At 47.7% G+C, this 22393-nt stretch overlaps 1 protein-coding gene across 1 annotated transcript in view; it reads right to left on the bottom strand.

Annotated features, from left to right (window-relative positions):
• The window catches only part of C5H4orf50 (chromosome 5 C4orf50 homolog), a 60355-nt gene that overhangs the window by 5588 nt on the left and 32374 nt on the right, over positions 1-22393 (bottom strand). The window contains exons 7-10 of the mRNA XM_055434352.2: positions 18408-18569; positions 11828-11884; positions 9231-9413; positions 887-935 (exon numbers count right to left, since the gene is read on the bottom strand). Of these exons, the coding sequence (XP_055290327.2) occupies positions 887-935; positions 9231-9413; positions 11828-11884; positions 18408-18569 (451 nt within the window). The remainder of the gene's footprint in view (positions 1-886; positions 936-9230; positions 9414-11827; positions 11885-18407; positions 18570-22393) is intronic.

Genomic DNA, 22393 nt, shown 5'->3' with positions numbered 1-22393 from the left:
GCCTAAAGGTAACATTATCCATACTTTCTTCACTTTTATATTGAGCACCTTAAAACAAAATAACCCTAAATACACCCCTAGGAAGCCCCCTCCCCCAGGGCTGACAGTACACTGCACTGGTAAAACAAGGCTCAGGGAAATTCTTTTCTTTTCAATAATAAGAATAATAGAACAACAAAATCCCACCCATGTTACCATCTGAGTAACCATTGCTGGTCTTTTAGTTTGTCTTCTGCCTAAGCCGCCAGTCATTCACAGATATTCATGTCCAGTTGTATCAGTGGTGTATATGTCCACTCAGTCGTGTCCGACTCTTTGCGACCCCACTGACTGTAGCCCATCAGGCTCCTCTGTCCATGGAATTTCCCAGGCGAGAATACTGGAGTGGGTTGCCAGTCCCTTCTCCAGGAGATCTTTCTGACCCAGGAATCGAACCCAGGTCTCCTGCATTGCAGGTGGATTCTTTTACCACAGAGCCACCAGGGAAGCCCCTCATACTTACTAAATAAGAGTTAATTAACAATACCAGAGTTTTCCTGAATAGTTTTTCACTGTTATAAATAACCTGGCATGTATATGCCTGTCCACTGAGCTTTTCCACACATAGAGTTATTTACTCAGGATAAATTTCCAGGAGTGAAACTACAGGGCTGCAGAATTTGGCCATTTTGGTATGGCAGTATTTTTCTAACATGTTCTTCTTAAAAGTGAAATGAAAAGGCAGAGCCAAGCAGGAAAAAGAGAGCAACACAGCAGGGTCTGGTTTCCTTTAGTCGTCTGCACTTGACCGTGGGCATTTCCCCACCCTGGCCCACCTGTCAGATTGTCTTGCTGGCCTGGACTGGTCTGAGTATGCAGACTCTTCCTAACTGAAAATTGCACTGACCTCTAACAAATGCCGTCATCTCAGACTCGACGTCCAGGTGGTGGCTTGTCTGGAAGAAAAGACATCCCAGTAGTTACTCTGCATGACATGGGAGGAAAAGCCCTCCACACTTCACTACAACTGGAAACAGCAGCCCCTGGCCCCTGCAGAAAGTGCATCCTATGGCCGGATCCATGTGTGCACACATGCAGGCAGGGCCGCCTCACTCCTCCGGCCAGGACCCTCAGAGGAGTCCCGGATTTGCTCCTAAAGATACAGGTGCAAGGAAAAGCTTCCATATCCTTTATTCAAATTGAATCTTCAAGTGGAGACTGATGAACAGGTTTTAAAAGCTGTTATAAACCTATACAATGTGTTAAAAAGCAAAGATATCACTTTGCTGAAAAAGGTCTGTATAGTTAAAGGTCTATGATCTTTCCAGATGTGAAAGTTGGACCATAAAGAAGGCTGAGCCCCAAAGAATTGATGCTTTTGAACTGTGGTGTTGGAGAAGACTCTTGAGAGTCCTTTGGACTGCACAGAGATCAAACCAGTCTATCCTAAAGGAAATCAACCCTGAATACTCATTAGAAGAACTGATGCTGAAGCTGTAATACTTTGGCCATTTGATGAGAAGAGCTGACTCACTGGACAAGATCCTGATGCTGGGAATGGTGGAAGGAGAAGAGAGCAACGGAGGATGACGTGATTGGATGGCATCACCGTTGCAATGGACATGAACTTGGGCAAATTCTGAGAGATGATGAGGGACAGGGAGGCCTGGCGTGCTGCAGTCCATGGGGTTGCAAAGAGTTGGATATGAGTTGGCAACTGAACAATAACAAAAAGGGTCAGCAGGGAAAGGCAGGCAGCCACACAACAGAGTCTCCAGGAGAAATACTCTCTCTGCATGAAGGTCCTTCCGACCCCTTGTGAGAGCCAATCACTGAGCTGCTCCTGTGACCTCTGACTCAGTGCCCAGGAATCCAGGTCAGGAGGGACCAAAGTCCCTGCACCCTCCATGGACCAACTGTCCTCCTCTTCCCCACAGATGCACAGGCTCTGGAAGAGCTGAAGTGGCAACAGGAACTCAGCTGGTTGGCCTGGCGGCTCCCAGTGGGTTCAACAAGAGCAACAGCTGGATCTTCAAGGCAGGTTAGAGTTGATTCCAGACCAGCAGCCCAGATCTTGCTTCCTCTTGGGTTTTCCAGTGGGGAAGGGGCCCCGAGTGCAGTGAGAGAAGCTTCCTTCTCCCATCTCCACTGTGTCCTCCCCGTATTTGCACCAGCCACCTTCCTGCCTGGAGGATTCTGCTCTCTCATTCTCTGGTGAACTTCTATGCATACATCAACACCTAATCCAAGTGTCCCCACCTCTATGAAATCTTCCCTGACTCCACTTGGCTGAGTTCAGCCACTTGCCTATCACATTGCCCCTCTTCGCTGCACTGGGACACCTGGGCTCTGTGACTATCCCTCTAAATGGACTGACTAATCCACAGACAAATATACAAGGGCATGGATGATGTACCATCTTCTGATACTAAACCAATCACACCACCACTTATTGGGAGCCCTCTGTACCAGGCACAGTGCGTGTTCTCTCACTGCATTTCCTGCCCTCAGAACACTCCACTTACATCTCCTAAAACTCTGTGTTTTCGAAGACCATGACCCTTCACACCCCAGTGCCTTTGCATATGCTATTCTCCCAGCCTAGAGGGCCTTCACACCATCCATCTAAATCCTTAAAAGCCTAGTTTTGTGTGCTTCCTCCTCCAGGAATTATATTCCCAAATCAGTCTTCTTCTCTCTGCTCACTGCTATGCTTCAACTGAATGCTTTTGCTTGCACCTGGGTTTGGAGTTAGTTTTATTAGACACAGATTTCTTCAGGTTTCCTTGACCTTTGTATCCACAGAGTAGCCTCACAGGCACTAAACTACTTCCAGGGGCACTGCATTCAGTACGTGATCAGAGATCTACAGATCTTTCTCCTGCTTCTCATTTATCCCATCAGCCTGGAGAGGCGAGGAGCCAGGCAACCTCAGGTGGAACCTGGCTCTGCCACTTACTGGTACCATGGTCCTGGCCAAGTCAGTTGAATTCTCTGAGTCTTGCCCTCTCCATCTGCAGAGTGGAGCCACGAATATGCTCCCTGCAGGGTTTTGTCAGAACCAAGTAAGAGTAAGCATCTACTAAATGCTCCATGCAGAGTAATAGATGGATAAAGCCTCACCCCACACACTCCACTCCCCTGCCTCTCTCCGCAGGTAAATTTTTTGGGGGGATATTCTCCATAAAAGGCAGCAGATGAAGAGGAACTAATTGCCTGGATCCTTGGAGGCCCAGGCTTGGGGTCGTTGATTTAATGAATTAAGGGAGTTTAGGGCTCTCAGTCTCGCTGTTTCTTTCAAGATGAGATTCCATTTCCAAAGGTTCATACATAGATCTGTTGACCGGTGCCCAGAGGAGAGCAAGATGTTTCCAAGACGTGGAGAATGGAGGAAAAAGCAGGGCAAGAGGAAGAGGAATTAGTAGCTTCCTTGCCTGGTTGCATGTGTCTTTTTAAGGCTGGGGTCTCAATGACCCTCTGGTGTTAGTACACCAAGCCCCTGACCACCCCCAGTGGAGCAATTTCTGCTTGACCTTATATCCTCTGTGAATATGTTGATGTGATGGCAACGTGATGGGAATTTGAGGGGGGTTTCACAGAACCCTATAAGAGGTTAGCAACCACCACCCTGTGCTATCCAGGCCTAAAAGAGCAGGTGACTTCAGGAGGTGAAGGATGAGCATTGGCCCACAGGGTGGCTATTCTTCAGGGTCTGAGTGTTTTTATCTGCCAAAGGAAACTCCATACCCATAGAGAGGGCAGGGAACCTCACGTCCCAGGAACATTAGGGAGCCAGGCAGGACTAGGACATCCAGTGCTCTGATGGATCTTCTGTATGCTGAGCTGACCTCCCGTCCCCCACTGGAGCCTGCAGGAGGCTGGGCATGGGCCAGAGGGCACCCTTTCTCCACCGCCCCTTGGCACCCAGGCATCTGCCTTCAAAAGCGGATGACACCCTAATGCAAGTAACAAAAACGGTGTCTCCTTCTTGGCCTGGGAATGTCAACAGCCTAGGTCCTGGTGAAATTCAGAAAAAAAGAGATGTCCTGGGGGTCGGGGTCAGGAAAAAAGTTAAGGGCGCCCAAGAAGGTGCCCAGAGCCCTGCTCAGTCAAGTCAGTTTGGGGATGGGGTGGGACTGAGAACCCCCATGTCCATTTGGGAGTCCAAGAATGGAAGGAACCTGCCCACCTCACACTCCCATCTCAGCTGAAGCCAGGGAGGTACCAAGACCCTGTGTTCCCAGCTGAAAGACAGCGGGGGAACCAGCCAAGCTGGCCTCATGGGATCCCCTGCTTCAGGACCAACGCTCGAGAGAACCTACAGAGCTGGAGGAAGGACACTAGGTCAGATGCAGGGCTGACCTGTGGACAGTGGCAGCCATGGACAATAAGACAGGTCAGGAAGATGGCAGTTCTGAGGGCTGGCAGCCCCCATCCCACCCACACACTGTCCTGTGCACTGAATGTCTGTGTCCCCAAAAAAAACCCACACGCTGAAATCCTAACCCCCAAGTGAGGGAATTTGGAGATGGGGTCTTGGGGAGGTGATCAGATCATGATGACAGGGTCCTCTGGCTGGAAACAGTGTCCTTGATAGGAGAGATGTTAGAGAGCCGGCTTCTCTGTCCACCACACGAGGACACAGTGAGAAGGCAGCCGTCTGAACCCCAGGAAGAGAGCCCCCACCAGAATCCCACCACGTGGCTGATCCCCAGCTTCCAGCCTCCAGGAAACTGTGAGAAATAAGATGCTTGCTGTTTAAGCCACCTAGTCTGTGGTATTTTTGGTAAGTAAGCCCAACAGACTAAGACACTTTAGATGCAGCCCCGAGAAAGGGGCCCAGGCCTGAGCCCACTGAGGCTCAATTTCTATCACCCACTCAACCAAGGTGAGAAAAGGAAGTTGATGGGAGGTGATCGCTGCCCCTGAGCCATCCTGAGCCACTGCTATGGCGGCAGGGGGAGCACCCTCTTCTTGAAAGGGTAGAGCTCAGATGGACCGCAGCTCTGAACCCCAGCCTGCCACCCCCGGGTGTGACCTTGACCAGCTTTGACGCTTGGCTCAGTCTCCTCCTTGACGAGGCAGGATGTTGGGAGGATGAAGTGAATAAACCACAGAAAGTGCTGGCTCGGGGCAGGTTCTGTGAGTCTCCCATCATCACTGCCTCCCGGGAATAAATGAACAGCAGCCTGTCCATATGGGACGTTCCCCTGATAGCGCACACCCTGCCCTCCCTCAGAGGCTGTGGTTAACGGGAGCCCCCCCTGAGCGCAGGGCTCCCAGGACGCGCCCTCTCGGCTCTTGCACGTGCCCCCCTCCTCAAGTCCGTTAAGTGCGCCCCCAGCCAGTCGGGCAGCCCTCCTGCGCTCTGAGCCCAAGTCCAATGTCCCCACCGGGAATTCCATCTGTGTTCTCTGAAACGAAAATCAGCACCAGTAAAACCCACTTCCTACCCAGCTGCCAGCGGGAGGGTCTCCATACCCCCAGGGCTCTGCTCGACCGCCTGGGCCTTGGGTATTTATGGCCTGAGCCATCTGGCTGCCATGTGCATGGCCTGCCTGGGACTCTGCAGCCCAGCGCAGCCCACAGGCCTGCTGGGATCATCTTCCCAAAGCACAGCAATTACTGCTCCGCCTCTCTGGCAGTTCCCCATTCATTGAAGAGCCAGGTACAGACACTAATGTGGCCAATCAGATGCCCGTGACCTCCTGTCCAACCTCTCAGAACTTTCCCACTTGGAAGCCCCCTCACTCCAGTAAGCCTGGAGCGCTTTTTGCTTCTTAAAAACATCACATTTATTTTTCACTGCCTTATATTAATACAGGGCTTCCCTGGTGGTTCAGATGGTAAGGAATCTTCCGGCAACACAGGAGACCCAAGTTCGATCCCTGGGTCAGGAAGATCCCATGGAAAAAGGAATGGCTACCCACTCCAGCATCTTGCCTGGGAAATACCATGGACAGAGGGGCCTGATGGGCCACAGTCCCTGGGGTCACATATTAATGTCTGCACACTGAGGATTGGCCTTCCAGGGACAACAGGGATGGACTCACTGAGGGCCTGGTCTGTACATGCCAGACCCGTGCTGCTGTCCACATGCCCCACAGGCCCACACCACACCCAACACACACGGCCTCTCCGCTCTGCAGTGGCCCTGCACAGACACCCGTGGCCAGGTCCAAATCCCAGCTCTGCTTATGCAAATGACTGAACACACAAAAGGCTGAGCTAGACAGCTGCTTGTAGACATGTGTCTTTGGGCATGACTTGTAACCTCCTTGAGCCTCAGTTTTCCCATCTGGAAAGGCGGGGAGGAGTCCCTCACAGGAGGACTCCCTAAGTCAGTTACATAAAGCCCCCGTGGTGATACATGCCACTGTTCCCTCCTAAGGCCACAGAGTAAGACAGTGGCAGAGCTAAAATCTGAACCCAGGGCTCCTGGATGCCAGAGCCCACACCCTTGACAACTGCTCACATGAGGACCAGGTTCCTACCTGTGGGACATCCCTGTATAGGGTGTTTCATGAGTTATCTGCAACCATCTTCATGTTCATTCTACCAAGGAGGATGTAATATTCCCATTTTATAGATGAGCAAAGCAAGGCTCGGAGCAATTAAGGCACACACACAGTCTCCATCTTTTCCTTTTTGACACTCACTGTAATTTACAATTATTTCTCTCCTTGTCTGCGTGTACATTTTGCCCTGTCTAATTCATCATTTCTCCCCAGCCCCCAGCACCATGCTCGGCTTGTGACAATAGGTGCTCAATAAATATCTGTGAAATGAAACGGCAGAGCCAGGCTTCTGTGGTTTGTGGAGGGGACAGTAAGCCATTCCTCAGATCAAGAAAATGGGGGTGTTCTTGGTGAGCTGCAGCTGTGAAATTAAAAGACGCTTGCTCCTTGGAAGAAAAGCCATGACCAACCTAGACAGCAGATTAAAAAGCAGAGACATTACTTTATCAACAGGTCCGTCTAGTCAAAGTTATGGTTTTTCCAGTGGTCATATATGGATGTGAGAGTTGGACTATAAAGAAAGCTGAGCACCGAAGAATTGATGCTTTTGAACTTTGGTGTTGGAGAAGACTCTTGAGAGTCTCTTAGACTGCAAGGAGATCCAACCAGTCCATCCTAAAGGATGGATGTCCTGGGTGTTCACTGGAAGGACTGATGCTGAAGCTGAAACTTTAATACTTTGGCCACCTGATGTGAAGAACTGATTCACTGGAAAAGACCCTGATGCTAGGAAAGATTGAAGGTGGGAGGAGAAGGGGACGACAGAGGATGAGATGGTTGGATGCCATCACTGACTCAATGGGCATGAGTTTGAGTAAACTCTGGGAGTTGGTGATGGACAGGGAGGCCTGGCGTGCTGTAGTCCATGGTGTCGCAAAGAGTAGGACCAGACTGAGCAACTGAACTGAACTGAACTTGGTGAGCTGAATTGTAAAATAATGGAAAATGGGTCAGGGCAGATTCAAAGTCACCTGAAAAGGAGGGAGTATAAGCTTATGATTGGCCATGGCCTTTCAGAATATCCACAGAGGAGACACCCTGGCCCCTGAGGAGGCCTGTCCAGGGCCAGAAGCACATCCTTCCAAGGAAATGAACGCGTCAGGCTAATGACACCACTAACCCTCTCTGCTTTAATTCCAGGCTCCCAAATGACCGTCTGACTACAAATGTTGATTGACTTACAAATGAACCAATGAACCATGAACTGGACTTTCCAGATAACTTCACTATAGGGAGAGAACAGGCTGATTGTTTTTCCATCCATCCAATATTTCAGCCTGTGCATAGCTTGATCTCGCGTGAGAAATGATTGTTAGTGTTCGGGTTTATACCTCAGACTCTGTGAATTTGGTCAATGTAAGTCAGCCTGTCCAATCCCAGTGAACAAATCGAGTCTAGTTTCAGAGCCTGCCAGACAGAATAGCTCCTGGGTAGGTGGGAGGGTTCACCCCGATAAGGCCTTCTCAGCCCACGGCCAGCCTCCTTCCCAGGTGACCCTTGGCACGTCCAACACCTTTCCTGGAATTCTACTTTCAGTCCTGCCTTAACTGAGACATGGGGACTGTGCCAGGCCCCTCAACAAGATGCCGACCTCTCTCTCCACCCTTATTCTGCCTCTGAAGAAGCTTGAAAGCCTCAGGCAGAGGGATGAGCGCTGGCCTGGAAGTCAGGGGCTCTAGGTTCAAATTCTAACTCTGAACCAAGTTGCTGTGGCCCTGAGCGGGCCCCTTGGCCTCCTGGTGTTCACATGGGCTCTGCGGCAACTGGATTAGAGGACACCTGAAACCCTAAGGGCTGTGGGGGAAGGAAGGGACAGAGAGGTTTGGCCTGCAGAGGCTGGGAAGGCCAAGGAGGGAGCTGCAGACGTGGGGCTATACTACCAAAAGCAGGCCCCTCTGAGTGCAGAGCCCCGGGGGATGGTGGATAACATCCATAGCAGCAGCTGCATTTCCCCCTCACACAATCAGGAACTGAGGTAGTTTGGTGGGGTGCTGCTAGCTGGTCCCCAGGAATGGGGTTGTGTGCCCGACGAGTGTGTGTGTGTGCTTGTGTATGAGTGACTCTCCCAACCTCTCTGAGCCACAGTCTCCTCTTTCATCGACCATTAAAAGAGGAGATTCTCATTAATTTAGTTCATGACTTCATTCATTCAACAACTATTCCCTGAGCAGCTTTTCTGTTCCTAGCACTAGAAAGAAATGGTTAGGGAGCGACTCTGGCCGCAACAGAGAGGCTGACAAAAGTCTTCTAACAGTAGGGGGAAATTCCTCTAACTTGCCGCATCAGTCGTGCCCACGTGCCATGTAGGATCCAGGGCCAGCTCCTGAGCAAGACCACACCTGAACTGGGCCCTGAAGGACAGATGGGAGACTGCAGGGCAGACAGGAATCCTGCCAGAGGAAGTGTCAAGTGCTAAGGTTCTGGGGCATCCATAAAAGAAATGTCTGATGAGACAGAACTTGTATGACATTGAATTAAAGTCACGGTTCCTGTGTCTGTCTTCTGCACCATGTCGTGAGCACTTTCTAAGGTTGAGGATAACTGGATCACCTCCCTATGCCAGCCCTGAGCAGAGGCGCTGGCACAGAGGAGCCGTGTTCCAGGCAAGGTCAGCGGACAGAAAGAGGGAGGTCAGGGCAGGTGGATGACAGGGCAGGTCAGGAAGTGGACAGGCAGGTGGATGAGCCCACAGTCCCTACAGGAAGAGGGGCAGAGCTGTCTGTGGGACCCTACCTCTAGGACCCTCGGAGCCAGGAAGGTGGCCGCGTACTCGGCCAGCGCCACGTCGTTCACCATGTTCTGCGCCATCCTGGAGAGCAGGTGGTTCTCCACCCCGTGTCTGCGCAGCTCCTGAACCAGGTGTGTGATCAGGTGGTTCCTCTCCCGGCACTTCTGGACCAGGGAAGCCAGCTTGGTCTGAAAGGATGGGGGTGAAGACATGGCTGATGGGTTCATGGACGCTGGGCACCTATGGGGGAGGGGCGGCTCAGCGGGAGGGGCGGGGCACTGGCTCCAGGTTTTGCTTCCCTCTGCTGCTGCTACTGCCGTTAAGTCACTTCAGTCGTGTCCGACTCTGTGCGACCCCATAGACAGCAGCCCACCAGGCTCCGCGGTCCCTGGGATTCTCCAGGCAAGAACACTGGAGTGGGTTGCCATTTCCTTCTCCAATGCAGGAAAGTGAAAAGTGAAAGTGAAGTCGCTCAGTCGTGTCTGACTCTTAGCAACCCCATGGACTGCAGCCTACCAGGCTCCTCCATCTATGGGATTTTCCAGGCAAGAGTGCTGGAGTGGGTTGCCATTGCCTTCTCCGCAGCCCTGCCTTAGGACTCCGGGTGGCTCAGCTATTAAAGAGTTTGCCTGCAATGGGGAGGACCCAGGTTCAGTTCCTGGGTTGGGAAGATCCCCTGGAGAAGGGAATGGCAACCCACTCCAGTATTCTTGCTGGGAGAATCCTATGGATGGAGGAGCCTGGCGGACTGCAGTCCATGGGATCGCAAAGAGTCGGACACGACTGAACCACTAACACACACACACATACACACACACACACACACCTGTCTTAGCTCAGCCTCCTTCCTGCCATCCCTCCCTTCACCCAGAAGCCAGAGGCAGATATGAAAACAATGGGTCACACTGCTGCCCACCCCCTTCTGGATGCCTTCTGGACGGGTCTTCAGCCCCTCCACCAACCAGCTATGACACCAAGCTCCTCTCTACCCCGTGACTTGCTCATCTGTACAATGGGCATCATCACCACACCAAGACAGGAGATGATGCAGACAGAGCACGCACACTGGCCGGCCCAGGCAGGTGCTCACGCATGAAAGGTCGAACCGTGCCTCTCCAGCCCCATCACAACGATGACCCTCTTTCTCATGCCTCGTGTTCCAGACACACTGATCCACTCCCCACATCTGACACCCCAGAGCTTCCTCACTACTCCTCTGTGGCTCCTACATGTCCTGGGCCCAGGAAAACCTTGTGAAGATCCGTTCAGAGCCCAGCCTGGGCAGTGCCTTCCCGGGCAGTCCCCCTTAGGCTCAGGACTTGGGTCCCTATGTGCCCAGGCTCCTGGCTTCCTGCTGTCCCAGGAGTAAATCTTCACATCTGTGGTTCTGTCTCCTCCACAGCCTGGGGGCTCCTTAAGGGCAAGGCTGACACTCTCCTGGATTCCCTGCACTGTCCTCGTTCCATGGCTGGGCACAGGAGAGATCTATTATGTGGGTGATGTGTGTGACCCTCTGGCCAAGAAATGACCTCCCGCGTCTGTGCATGTTTGGAGGAGCTGCTCCATCAGAGGATGTGATGACCCCTTCCTGCCAGAACTCCCTTCCAAGCCCAGCCCAGAGAGGGTTGGGGAGCTTTGCACCTCAGTTTCTAGGCAATGATGCCCCAGTGCCACGTACTGCCGGTACATAGCAAATGACGAAAATAACAGAGGAGCAAGAACACCTCCCATTTTCAAGAGCATTACAGTTTGTGCTCTACTGTTCCATCGACGCCATATCCACTGAGGGTCAGAAGAAGTTGTGAGAGCAGGCCAGAGGGAATCAGTATTATTTCAGAGGGGGTGGGATTCGGCAAAGTCAGTAGGGTCCTGGAGTTCAACTTTGTCCTTCTAATTCCCAGCCAGGGCCCCTCCTGGCCTACCTTGCCCAGAGAGTGGGAAAAACGGACAGTCCGTCCAGGCACTTGGCACTGCCCAAGTCCAAGTGCTGTGTGTGAGCTTACACGTGACATCTCACCGAAACTACATCTTCGACTAGCGTATTAAACCCTATGAACCTTATATGGGAATGTGTCCTCAAGAAATGTCTTAGGTGCATGGAGAAAACTTTTCTAAGAAAAACAAAGCACAGCATGGTGCTTGTGTGTGATAATGCAAAAGACAGGGAGGGATCAAGAGAGGCAAGGAGATTGGACAGAGGGATCTGAACACCCGCAGGGTCTGTAGTCTCCTGCTTTACGGCAAGAACGGCAGCTTCAAAGGCTGGTGAAGACCCACGTGGCACAGACATACCTCTACACAGGTAGAGTAGGGTCTCAGACACATGTAAAATATACTAAAAGAAAATACAGGAAGATGCTAGATTCAGAAGGGAACCTGGGGTGCTGTGTTTCTCTTTCCTTCTTCTTTCCAGTGTTTCTATACAACAGACATGGACTAGTTCCTAATGGGAAAAATATTAGGTTGGCCAAAAAGTTCCCTTGGATTGTTCCATAACATCTTACCAGAAAATCCAAACAAACTTTTTGGCCAATCCAGTACTAAGCTCCCTTTTCTTTTCTTTTGAGAGAGGTATTTCATGCTGATCTCACATACGTATTACCTTCAAAGGTGTCACAGCCAAATTCGCTTCATGGTGCTTTTTCTGAAGTTCGTCAAGCTGAAAGAGAACCAAGATTTTTGATAACGCTGAGTGGCGGGTTCCACAGCTTGCTGCGTGTACAGGCAAGCCGTGCTCAGAGAGCTTGGCTCTCATCCCTTTTCCCCCAGGAGTTCGTGGTGAGAACACAGACTTTTCCCATTAGCTGCTTAACCAGATCAGAGGAGGAAGGATTCTCTGAGCACCAGACAATGAGCTCTGCCAGACCGCAGGTGCCGAAGCCATTCTATTGCCTCTTCCTTCAGGAAGCAGGGCTTCCCAGGTAGCTCAGTGGTAAAGGAACTGCCTGCCAACACAGGAGCTACAGGAGACACGGGTTCTATCACTAGGACAGGAAGATCCCGTGGGGGAGGAAATGGCAACCTATTCCATTATTCTTGCCTGGAAAATCCCACAGACAGAGGAGCCTGGCATGCTACATACAGTTCATGGGGATGAAGAGTCTGACATAACTGAGCGTGCAAGCATGCAATCAGAAAGAAAGATTTCCCCATTCCCCATGCAGAGGTTGCCAGAGTTTTTTGGTGCGGTATTAAACCTATAGGTTTCCTAGACAGATGTCCTGAGTCCTGTGACTTTGAGAAAGTCAAGTCTTTCTGTGCCTCAGTTTTCTCATCTGTAAAGTAGGTGCAATGTTGTTGTTGTTTAGTCACTAAGTCATGTTCCACTCTTTGCGACCCCGCAGACTGTAGCTTGCTAGGCTCCTCTTGTCCATGGGATTTCCCAGGCAAGAATACTGGAGTAGGTTGCCATTTCCTTCCTCAGGGCATCTTCCTGACAGAGGGATCAAACCAGTGTCTCCTGTATAACAGGTGGATTCTCTACTACTGTGCCACTTGGGAAGCCCAGGGGTAATATTACTGTCCACCTAATGGGGAAGATTGGATGAGGATGCTATGAATCAACTCCTGTAAAGTGCTTAGAGCAAGGCCTGGCATCTGGGCAACATTCAATGAATATAAACCATTATCTATCATTATTCTCTGAGCAGGCACATGTACGAAGCCACTTTGGACCTTCCAGCCTAGCCCAGTGCCCAGGTGAATACCACTGAGTGATCCTCACTGATTCTCTGCAGAGTGGAATTGTGCAGCCAAGTCCTGCCTGAAATTCCTGACCCACAAAATCATAAGCTACGATAAGATGGGTGTTCTGGGAATTCTTCTCACTCACTCTCTGATTTTCTCTGTAATCACTACAGGAAAGCTAGATAGATAAAAGCCCTTCTTCCTCTCCCCCAAGCTCTTCTGACCGCTATTACTATTTTCAACCCTGCATACCCATAATCAGAAGCCATATGTGTGTATACACACAGATGAAACTATACTATACAAAATGCTTTACATCCTGTTCTTACTGCTTGATGTTGTCATTTAATATAAAATCATGGGTGTTGATTCAACCTTAATACATACAAACCAATCATATTCTTTTAAAATCAAGAACATTATTTAATCATGAGATTGGAACAAAATTATTTAATCAATTTGTTTATGAAAATTTATATTGTTTCTATTTCTTTGCTTTAAAAATAAGACTTTAATGAACATTTCCATATATCTATTTTGGCACACTTCTCTGACTATATCTGAAGATTAAAATGCCAGCTCCAAGCAGACTGTCTTCTACTCAAAATGCACACCGTAATATTTGCAGGCTTGGATGAAATCTTCTCTCTGCTTCAGTGTAAGAAATAGCATGAATATATTGCTGTGAGCTATTCCCTTCTCTTCCCATAGAGAAGGGAATAGCAACCCATTCCAGTATTCTTGCCTGAAGAATTTCATGGACAGAGCAGCCTAGTGGGCTACAGTCCATGGGGTCACAAAGAGCCGGACACAACCGAGTGACTAACGTGTATACTGGGTCATTTGCAATTAAAAAACAAATGAGAAGTGAAAAGACAACAGAACAGGAGAAAATGAACATCCTACAGCTAATAAGGAAACTGCATCTATAGTATATATAAACTCTCACAACTCAACAACAACAACAAAAAACTATCCAATTGCAAAATTGAGGGAGGGAGGATCTGAATGGACATGTCTCCAAAGAAGACACATGAATTGCACATAAATAGATGAAAAGATGCTCAAGGTTATTAACCATTAAGGAAATGCAAGTCAAAACCACAATGACATAGCACCTCTCACTCACTAGGACGATTAGCAACAAAAAGATAGACAGCAGCAAAGGTTGGTGAGAATGGGAAGTTGGGACCTTCGTCCATCACTAGTGGGAATGTAAAACGAAGCTATCACAGACAGATCTGACAGTAACTGTGAATAAAATGCTTAATAATTATATTACAAGACTTTCATCAGAGAACTGGAAGCTATCCAAAAGTAACCAAATGAAAATTCTAAGACTCCAAAATACAATACCTAAAATGAAGAACTAAAATAATGAATTTAAGAGCAAATTTGATCACCTAAAGAGTATTATATAACTGAAAGATGGATTAGGGAAAATATCCAAACTGAAGCAGAGAAAGACAAAAAGAATGAAAGTAATTAAAAAAAAGACGTAGGCACATATTGGATACGGTCAAAAAAGAAAAATAGTTCTAAGATGTGTATAATTGGAGCTATATTTTTCACACATCAGTGACAGACAGGACAAAAATGTCATCTTACCTCCAACATTGGTCAAGGGCACAATGAAAAATATCCCCCCATGAATGGCTTTGACTTTGGAAGTGGGTGCCAGGATTTCTTGGAAAGCAAATTTGCAATATGTATTTAGGATGAGCACTATTTCTTCTCTTTGAACCAGGAATCCCAATTCTCTGAACTACTGTAAAAAAATGATACATGTGCTAAGTCGCTTCAGTTATGTCCAACTCTCTGCAACCTAATGGACCTTAACCCAGAAGGCTCCTCTGTCCATCAGATTCTCCAGTCAAGAACACTGGAGTGGTTGCTGTGCCCCTTTCCAGGGAATCTTCCCAACCCAGGGATTGAACCCATGTCCCTTAGGTCTCCCGCACTGGCAGGCAGGTTCTTTACCACTGGTGCCACCTGGGAAGCCCCTTTTTCCTTATAACCATACTTGAATGTGTAAGAAACTCCCCCACCCCCCACTTCATTTTCTTTGAACATTACACCCACTTGAAGGATTTTAGTTCCCTGCTCAGGGAAGGAACCTGGGCCCCATAAAAATGCTACATAAATTAATGGAAATAACTATAGATCCAACAGTAGGGGAATGGAAATCACAAACACCCCATAGATTACTGCACAGTCCAAAAAATAACGGACAAAAAGCCTATGAAGCAATATGGATAGAGGACAGGAAACTCCATGTATAGTGTATTCAATTATACAAGAATGCATTAAAAGGAGTCAGAAATCACACCAAAATGTTGATAGTATATTTTCATTCATCAGTTTGTCAAAAAAAACGTAAAGTGTGATATGATTCAGTGTAACCAGTTGTGGGCAAACAGTTGCATTCATTCCTGGTGACAGTATAAATGACATAACCATTTTGGAAAGCTATTTGCCATTATCATTCAAAGTCAATATAGCCTTTGACACAGTAATTCTTTCACTAAGATTTTAGCCTTTGCGTATGTTGCAGAAACATACTCCAAGATAGACGTATAAAAATGCTTGTAGAACAAAGTAACAGAAACAATTTAGATTCCCTTAAACAAAGATTCTGTTAAGGAAGTTATGGTTTGGCCTCTGGGAAAATAATATGCAAGAGTTTAAAATACTGTAGTTCAATATGCATGTATTGATTTGAAAATATCACAAAAATTTTGCATTAAACGATGATATCAAGATGCAGAATATTTCTGTATGGTATTATTTCAGTACATGAAAACTCAGCAGTGGCCACAGGACTGGAAAAGGTCAGTTTTCATTCCAATCTCAAAGAAAGGCAATGCCAAAGAAAGTTCAAATTACCACACAACTGCACTCATCTCACACACTAGCAAAGTAACGCTCAAAATTCTCCAAGTCAGGTTTCAACCGTTTGTGAACTGTGAATTTCCAGATGTTCAAGTTGGACTTAAAAAAGGTTGAAGAACCAGAGATCAAATTGCCAACATGTGCTGGATCATCGAAAAAGCAAGAAAGTTCCAGAAAAACGTCTACTTCTGCTTTATTGACTATGCCAAAGCCTTTGACTATGTGGATCACAACAAACTGTGAAAAATTCTTCAAAAGATGGGAATACCAGACTACCTGACCTGCCTCCTGAGAAATCTGTATGCAGGTCAGGAAGCAACAGTTAGAAATGGACATGGAACAACAAACTGGTTCCAAATTGGGAAAGGAGTACGTCAAGGCTGTTTATTGTCACCCTTATTTAACTTATATGCAGATTACATCATGAGGAATGCTGGGCTGGAGGAAGCACAAGCTGGAATCAAGATTGCTGGGAGAAATATCAATAACCTCAGATATGCAGATGACACCACCCATATGGCAGAAAGCAAAGAATTAAAGAGCCTCTTGATGAAAGTGAAAGAGGAGAGTGAAATGTTGGCTTAAAGCTCAACATTCAGAAAACTAAGATCATGGCATCTGGTCCCATCACTTCATGGCAAATAGATGGGGAAACAGTGACAGACTTTATTATTTTGGGCTCCAAAATCACTGGAGATGGTGACTGCAGCCATGAAATTAAAAGACGCTTGCTCCTTGGAAGAAAAGTTACGACCAACCTAGATAGCATATTAAAAAGCAGAGACATTACTTTGCCAACAAAGGTCCACATAGTCAAGGCTATGGTTTTTCTAGTGGTCATGTATGGATGTGAGAGTTGGACTGTAAAGAAAGCTGAGTGCTGAAGAACTGACCCTTTTGAACTGTGGTGTTGGAGAAGACTCTTGAGAGTCCCTTGGACTGCAAGGAGATCTAACCAGTCCATCCTAAAGGAAATCAATCCTGAATATTCATTGGACGGGCTGATGCCGAAGCTGAAACTCCAATACTTTGGCCACCTCATGCGAAGAACCAACTCATTGGAAAAGACCCTGATGCTGGGAAAGATTGAAGGTGGGAGGAGAAGGGGATGACAGAGGATGGGATGGTTGGATGGCATCACTGACTCGATGGACATGAGTTTGAGTAAGCTCTGGGAGTTGGTGATAGACAGGGAGGCCTGGTGTGCTGCAGTCCATGGGTCACAAAGAGTCAGACACAACTGAAAGATTTAACTGAACTGAACTGAGGCACACAAATAAGTACTGAAATGTGGGTACATAGGGTTGAAAAAATGGAAGTCAGAAGGGGTTGGGGTTGAGGGAGAGAAAGGACCATATTGCTCTGCATTTTTAAAATATTGAGATAATTTTAGGTTTATACACAGTTTTTTTTCTTTTCTATTTTTCTTACTGGAGGATAATTGCTTTACAATATTGTGTTGGCCTCTGTTATGTACAGTTTAATAATAATAACAATACAAAGAGATCTCTTGCATATTTATCCTGGTTTCCTCTAATGGGAACATTCTGTAAAACTATAGTATATTACAACCAGGTATTGATGTGGATACAATGCACCATTCTTTTTTTAATGTATTTTATTGAAGTGTAGTTGATTTACAATTTTGGGTTTCTGTTATACAGCAAAGTGACTGTTATACCTATATATATGTTCTGTTTCATACTCTTTTCCATCATGATTTATCACAGGATATTGAAAGTAGTTCCTTGCACAGTACGGGGCTTCCCAAGTGGCTCAGTGGTAAAGAATTCACCTGCAATGCAGGAGACACGGGTTTGATCCCTGGGTCAGGAAGATCCCCTGGAGGAGGAGGAAATGGCAACCCACTCTGGCATTCTTGCCTGGAAAATTCCAAGGACAGAAGAGCCTGGTGTACTACAGTCCACGGGGTCGCAAAAAGTCAGATACAACTGAACGCCTGAGCACACACACACACTACACTGTAGGACCTTGTTTTTTATCCTAGTGGTTTGCATCTGCTAATCCAAAGCTGCCATTCTTACTTGGATCTCTCATGTGTGTGTGTGTGTGTGTGTCCCAAGTCATGAACAATTTTACCACCTATACAAGCTTGTGTCTCCACCACCATAGACACAATACCAAACCATTCTAATGACTGCTCTTGTTGCTCTTTTATAGTCACACCCACTTCCCTCCTACAGGGAAAAGACTTTTATTTGTGTACCATTTGACTTTTTAAAAAGTCATACACATGTATTGCTGGAGGAGGGCATGGCATCCCACTCCAGTATTCTTGCCTGGAGAATCTCATGGACAGAGGAGGCTGGTGGGGATGCAAAGAGTCGGACATGACTGACGTGACTTCGCATGCACGCACACATGTATTATTATTTTTAGATCTAATAGAGGTTACCCAGATGGAGGGATTACAAGGCTTGTTTTTCTTTCCTATTCTGCTCTGTACCTTCAAAATCTAATAAATGCTTGCAAACTGCTGGAAATGTCCAGTGAGCTCTTAATTCTTCTTTCTACTTTCTAGTCTTGCCAGAGTGAAGGAACGTTAGTTTACAGGCTGGAAAGGAAGTGTGGGCCCAGCCTACCTTGCCCTTGAGATGCTCTGCTTCCTCACGAGAGGCCTGCTGCTCACAGTGCGCAGACCCCTGGTCTCGGAGCTGGCACTGCAGGGTCAGTACTTGGTGATGGAGTCGTCTGAGGCGCAGTCTGAGGTCCTCCTCGGAGGCCGAGGCCTCCTGGTCCTGGAGCTGAGGAATCAGAGTCGAATGCAATTCTTAGGTTATCTTCCAAGTAATTTGCCTTAATCAACAGACAGTACCTGTTTTCCTTCTTGTTTTCCTGCTTGCATGTTTCTCATAGTCCACAGATTTTATAAAACAAATAGAAAAATCACTCCAAAAACTATTAGTTAGCATAAACATCATTCTCACCCATTTATTATATTTTCAGCCTTTCATCACCAACTCAATGGACATGAGTTTGAGCAAGCTCCGGGAGTTGGTGAGGGACAGGGAAGCCTGGCGTGCTGCAGTCCATGGGGTCGCAAAGAGTCAGACACGACTGAGCAACTGAACTATACTGAACTGAACCTGTGTACACATACGAGTGAGCAGCCCTGCTGAGTTTCTTGAGTAGGGGAGTTGGGGAAGGTCCAGGGAATCACAAAATAACATTCTAGAGTGCTATTTTTTAAGCTTATTTTGGCATATGAAAAATATGCACATGGCACGGCATCCCAGAGTTTGTTTTAATAGACGCCCGTCACCACCGTACTGAAACACACTCTGATGAGTGAAATTCAGTAATTACGAGATGCTTATTACACTAAAGTTTCATATATTCATAAGAAAGAGAAGATTCTGCATTTTCCTTAAGCACTTTTCTTAAATCAGTACAAAGTATCTTCTGACTCTTCTTGGGCCAAACCTGAGCAGGTTTCATATGAACATCAAGTAAGGAATTTCTGGGAGTGTGGAAAGTGAGAAGGGAGAGGATGATTTATCACCTTGAGAAATGTGGTCAGATGGTGGTGATGCTACTGCCCCCAGTGCTGCTGGGCTCTAACTTTTTATTTTGTAATCACTTATATAAATACATACACATAGGCAGGCTTATATGTGTGTGTATATGTGTATACACACACACACACACAGGGCTTCCCTGATGGCTCAGTGGGTAGAGAATCTGCCTGCAATGCAGGAAACACAGGAGGCACAGGTTCCATCCCTGGGTCAGGAAGATCTCCTGGAGGAGGGCATGGAAACCCACTACCAGTATTCCTGCCTGGAGAATCCCATGGACAGAGGAGCCTGGAGGGCTACAGTCCATAGGGATCAGAGTCAATATGACTGAAGCAACTGAGCATGCACACACACACACATACATAGCCACATATTTTTTCTATATAACATTTATATGCCATATACATCTTTTGTACCCTGCTTTTCTCCCTTAATACCGTGTCATGGGCATTTTTCCATATCATTAAATAATGTCAAAGACCCTGTTGTTAGTTTCTATACGGCATCCTGTGGCATGCCGAATACTCAGATTATTCTAATATTTTGCTGCTGTAACTGGTGCTGTGAGAGAAAGCCATATCTGACACAGCTTTCGTTCTTGCCCTGAGGTTGTCAGAGGGTGACTTTCTGTATCAAGGGTCTGACCATCATTGAGCTCTTGATTCACGTTACTAAGATGGCCTTGTGAGGGAGCCATCCTGCTAATAATAAAAGCCCCAGAAACCTGAGACGTCTCACACAACCTTGCTCATGGACCCGGCTGTCTAGCTTTCACTGGAAGCAGCCTCCCTGGGAATTGAAAGTCCACAGTACATCTCTTCCACGTGTTCCGAACCTGAGTGTGAGCTGGCAGGAGGGGAGGAGAGAGAAGATGGCAGGGAGGCAGAGAGGACAAAGTGTGACTTGGTGGCTTGTAAGCCAGGAATACGACACCAGAATGTGTTTTTTTTTTTTTAATTAATAGAAATCCACAAAGCGTGGGCCTGAGATTCACAGACTGGGCCCCCTCAAGAACAGATGGGTGCTCCGAATGGCTCCATAAAACCTAAGACTTGCAAAACAACTTGGCCTTTCTGGGAAGTTTGGTGTCTCCGCTGCCTCCCTTCTCTGCAGTGACTTGGGTTTCACTCCCAGCATCCTGAGAGAGCATCCACAGGACATTCTAAAGAGGATGAGAGTGCGGGGTGGAGGCCAGCCCGGCCTGCCATGTGGGCCTGCCCCAGACAGTGGCCCCTGTTACTGAAGAGACAGCCAGAGCCTGGGGCAGGCACACTTTCAGAGGCTATCTCCACTCTCCAGGGAGGTAGGACACACAGATGCGCAGCATTTGCTGATTTTGTAGTGTAAACACCATCATGGCCAACTCAAGCTACCAAAATGGCGTCGTGGGAGAGACGCACGTGAGCCGTCTCTGCACTGAATCCATCCTGGAGGGTTGGGGGGAGATGCCCCAAAGTGAGGGCTTCCCAGTTGGCACCAGTGGTAAAGGACCCACCTGCCAAAGCAGGAAGTGTAAGAGATGTGGGTTTGATCCCTGAGTTGGGAAGATCCCCTGGAGAATGAGATGGCAACCCACTCAGCAGTCTTGCCTGGAGAATCCCCTGGACAGAGGAGCCTGGTGGGCTACAGTCCATGGGGTCACAAAGAGCCAGGCATGACTGAAGTGACTTAGCACGCATGCAAGCCCTAAAGGGAGACCTGGAGGGTGAGCAGCAGTTCCCAGGAGAAAGCTGGGATGTGGGAGGAGCAAATCTAGGATCCAGAAGTGTAGCGATTCGGGACCTATCTAGCAACAGCTGATGTTTCCAAGGGGCCAGATTGAAACTCACCAAAAGGAATCTGGACTCCATAACAAGTGCGACAGGAAGACGCAGAAAGCTTCAAGGGTTTTTATTTTAAACAAATGAAAACACAGTCAGGTTTGTGACTTGGGATGAAGGAAATGGAAAGCTTTCCTGACCCTCTGCCTCCTGCCCACCACCAATCCCACTGATTCCAACTCTGGCTTTTGTCTGGCTCTATGTTTTTTAAAATTTCAAGTTCCTCGATGCTAGCGAAATCTCTTGGTAAGATCCTCTTGACTGTTCTTACGTCTTCCCTGTGTCTCTAGAGCAGACAGTGTTCTTTTTACCACAGAAATGTAATCGTGTTGTTCTGATGAAAACCCTCCAACAGTTTCCCACTGCATTTAGAGTGATCATAATTAGAGCCTACAAGGCCTTCTGTGGCCTTTCTCACGACAGCTTTCCCATATTCACCTCCTGCTACACCTCCCGCTACACCTCACACGCGCCCACTATGATACAGCCTCGCCGGCAACTTTCTGCTTTTCCAGTAATCCAGGCTCGTTCCTGCCTCAGGGCCTGGCCACTTGCTTCTCCCTCTGCCTGGAATGTTCTTCATCTGCTTCTCCTTTCAAACCTTGAAACTCTCAGCTTGAAATTCACCTCCTCAGAGTTCCAGTCCCCACCTGGTCTGACTAGCTGTGATTTGACAACTATAAGATATGAGGAAACTACATAAAAACAATTCTCTGCAGGCACGAATGGCAACTAATGCAGGGCTACCATCCTTGAGAAAAAGGACGCCTAACAAGATGAGCTCCACATTCTCCCTGGGACATTTTGCAAACCATGGTTTAGGGAAACAGATTCCCAGCTGAACACTGTGGTCCTGTTAAGTGAAACCAGAGACTGGGGTCAGGGATGCTATGACAACTGGGATGTGTGGGACATAGTAGCAAAGAGAAGTGAACTTCAGAGAAAAAACCCAGACACTGTCTTAGAAATACCCTTGGGTCCTTGGTTGAATCGTAAGTGGCACAGCATAGTGCAAGACCCTGAGATTGTGAAGGGCAGGGAGGCCTGGCGTGCTGCAGTCCATGGGGTTGCAAAGAGTCAGACACAGCTGAGTGACTGGACAACAACAACGGAAGCCTAGCAGAGAACAGAGCTGGGCGGTCAATTGCTCAAGAGACTCTGGAGGTCATGAACTGCTACAAAGATGGCCGAGCCAAAGTGGAGAGTCTTTAGTCAATGCTCTGAGAACTC

The sequence above is a fragment of the Moschus berezovskii genome, chromosome 5 (assembly GCF_049115385.1).
Source record: "Moschus berezovskii isolate FMDL1 chromosome 5, NW_MosBer_1.0, whole genome shotgun sequence".
Classification (NCBI taxonomy): domain Eukaryota; kingdom Metazoa; phylum Chordata; class Mammalia; order Artiodactyla; family Moschidae; genus Moschus; species Moschus berezovskii.
This window is presented reverse-complemented; position numbering and strand designations above follow the sequence as displayed.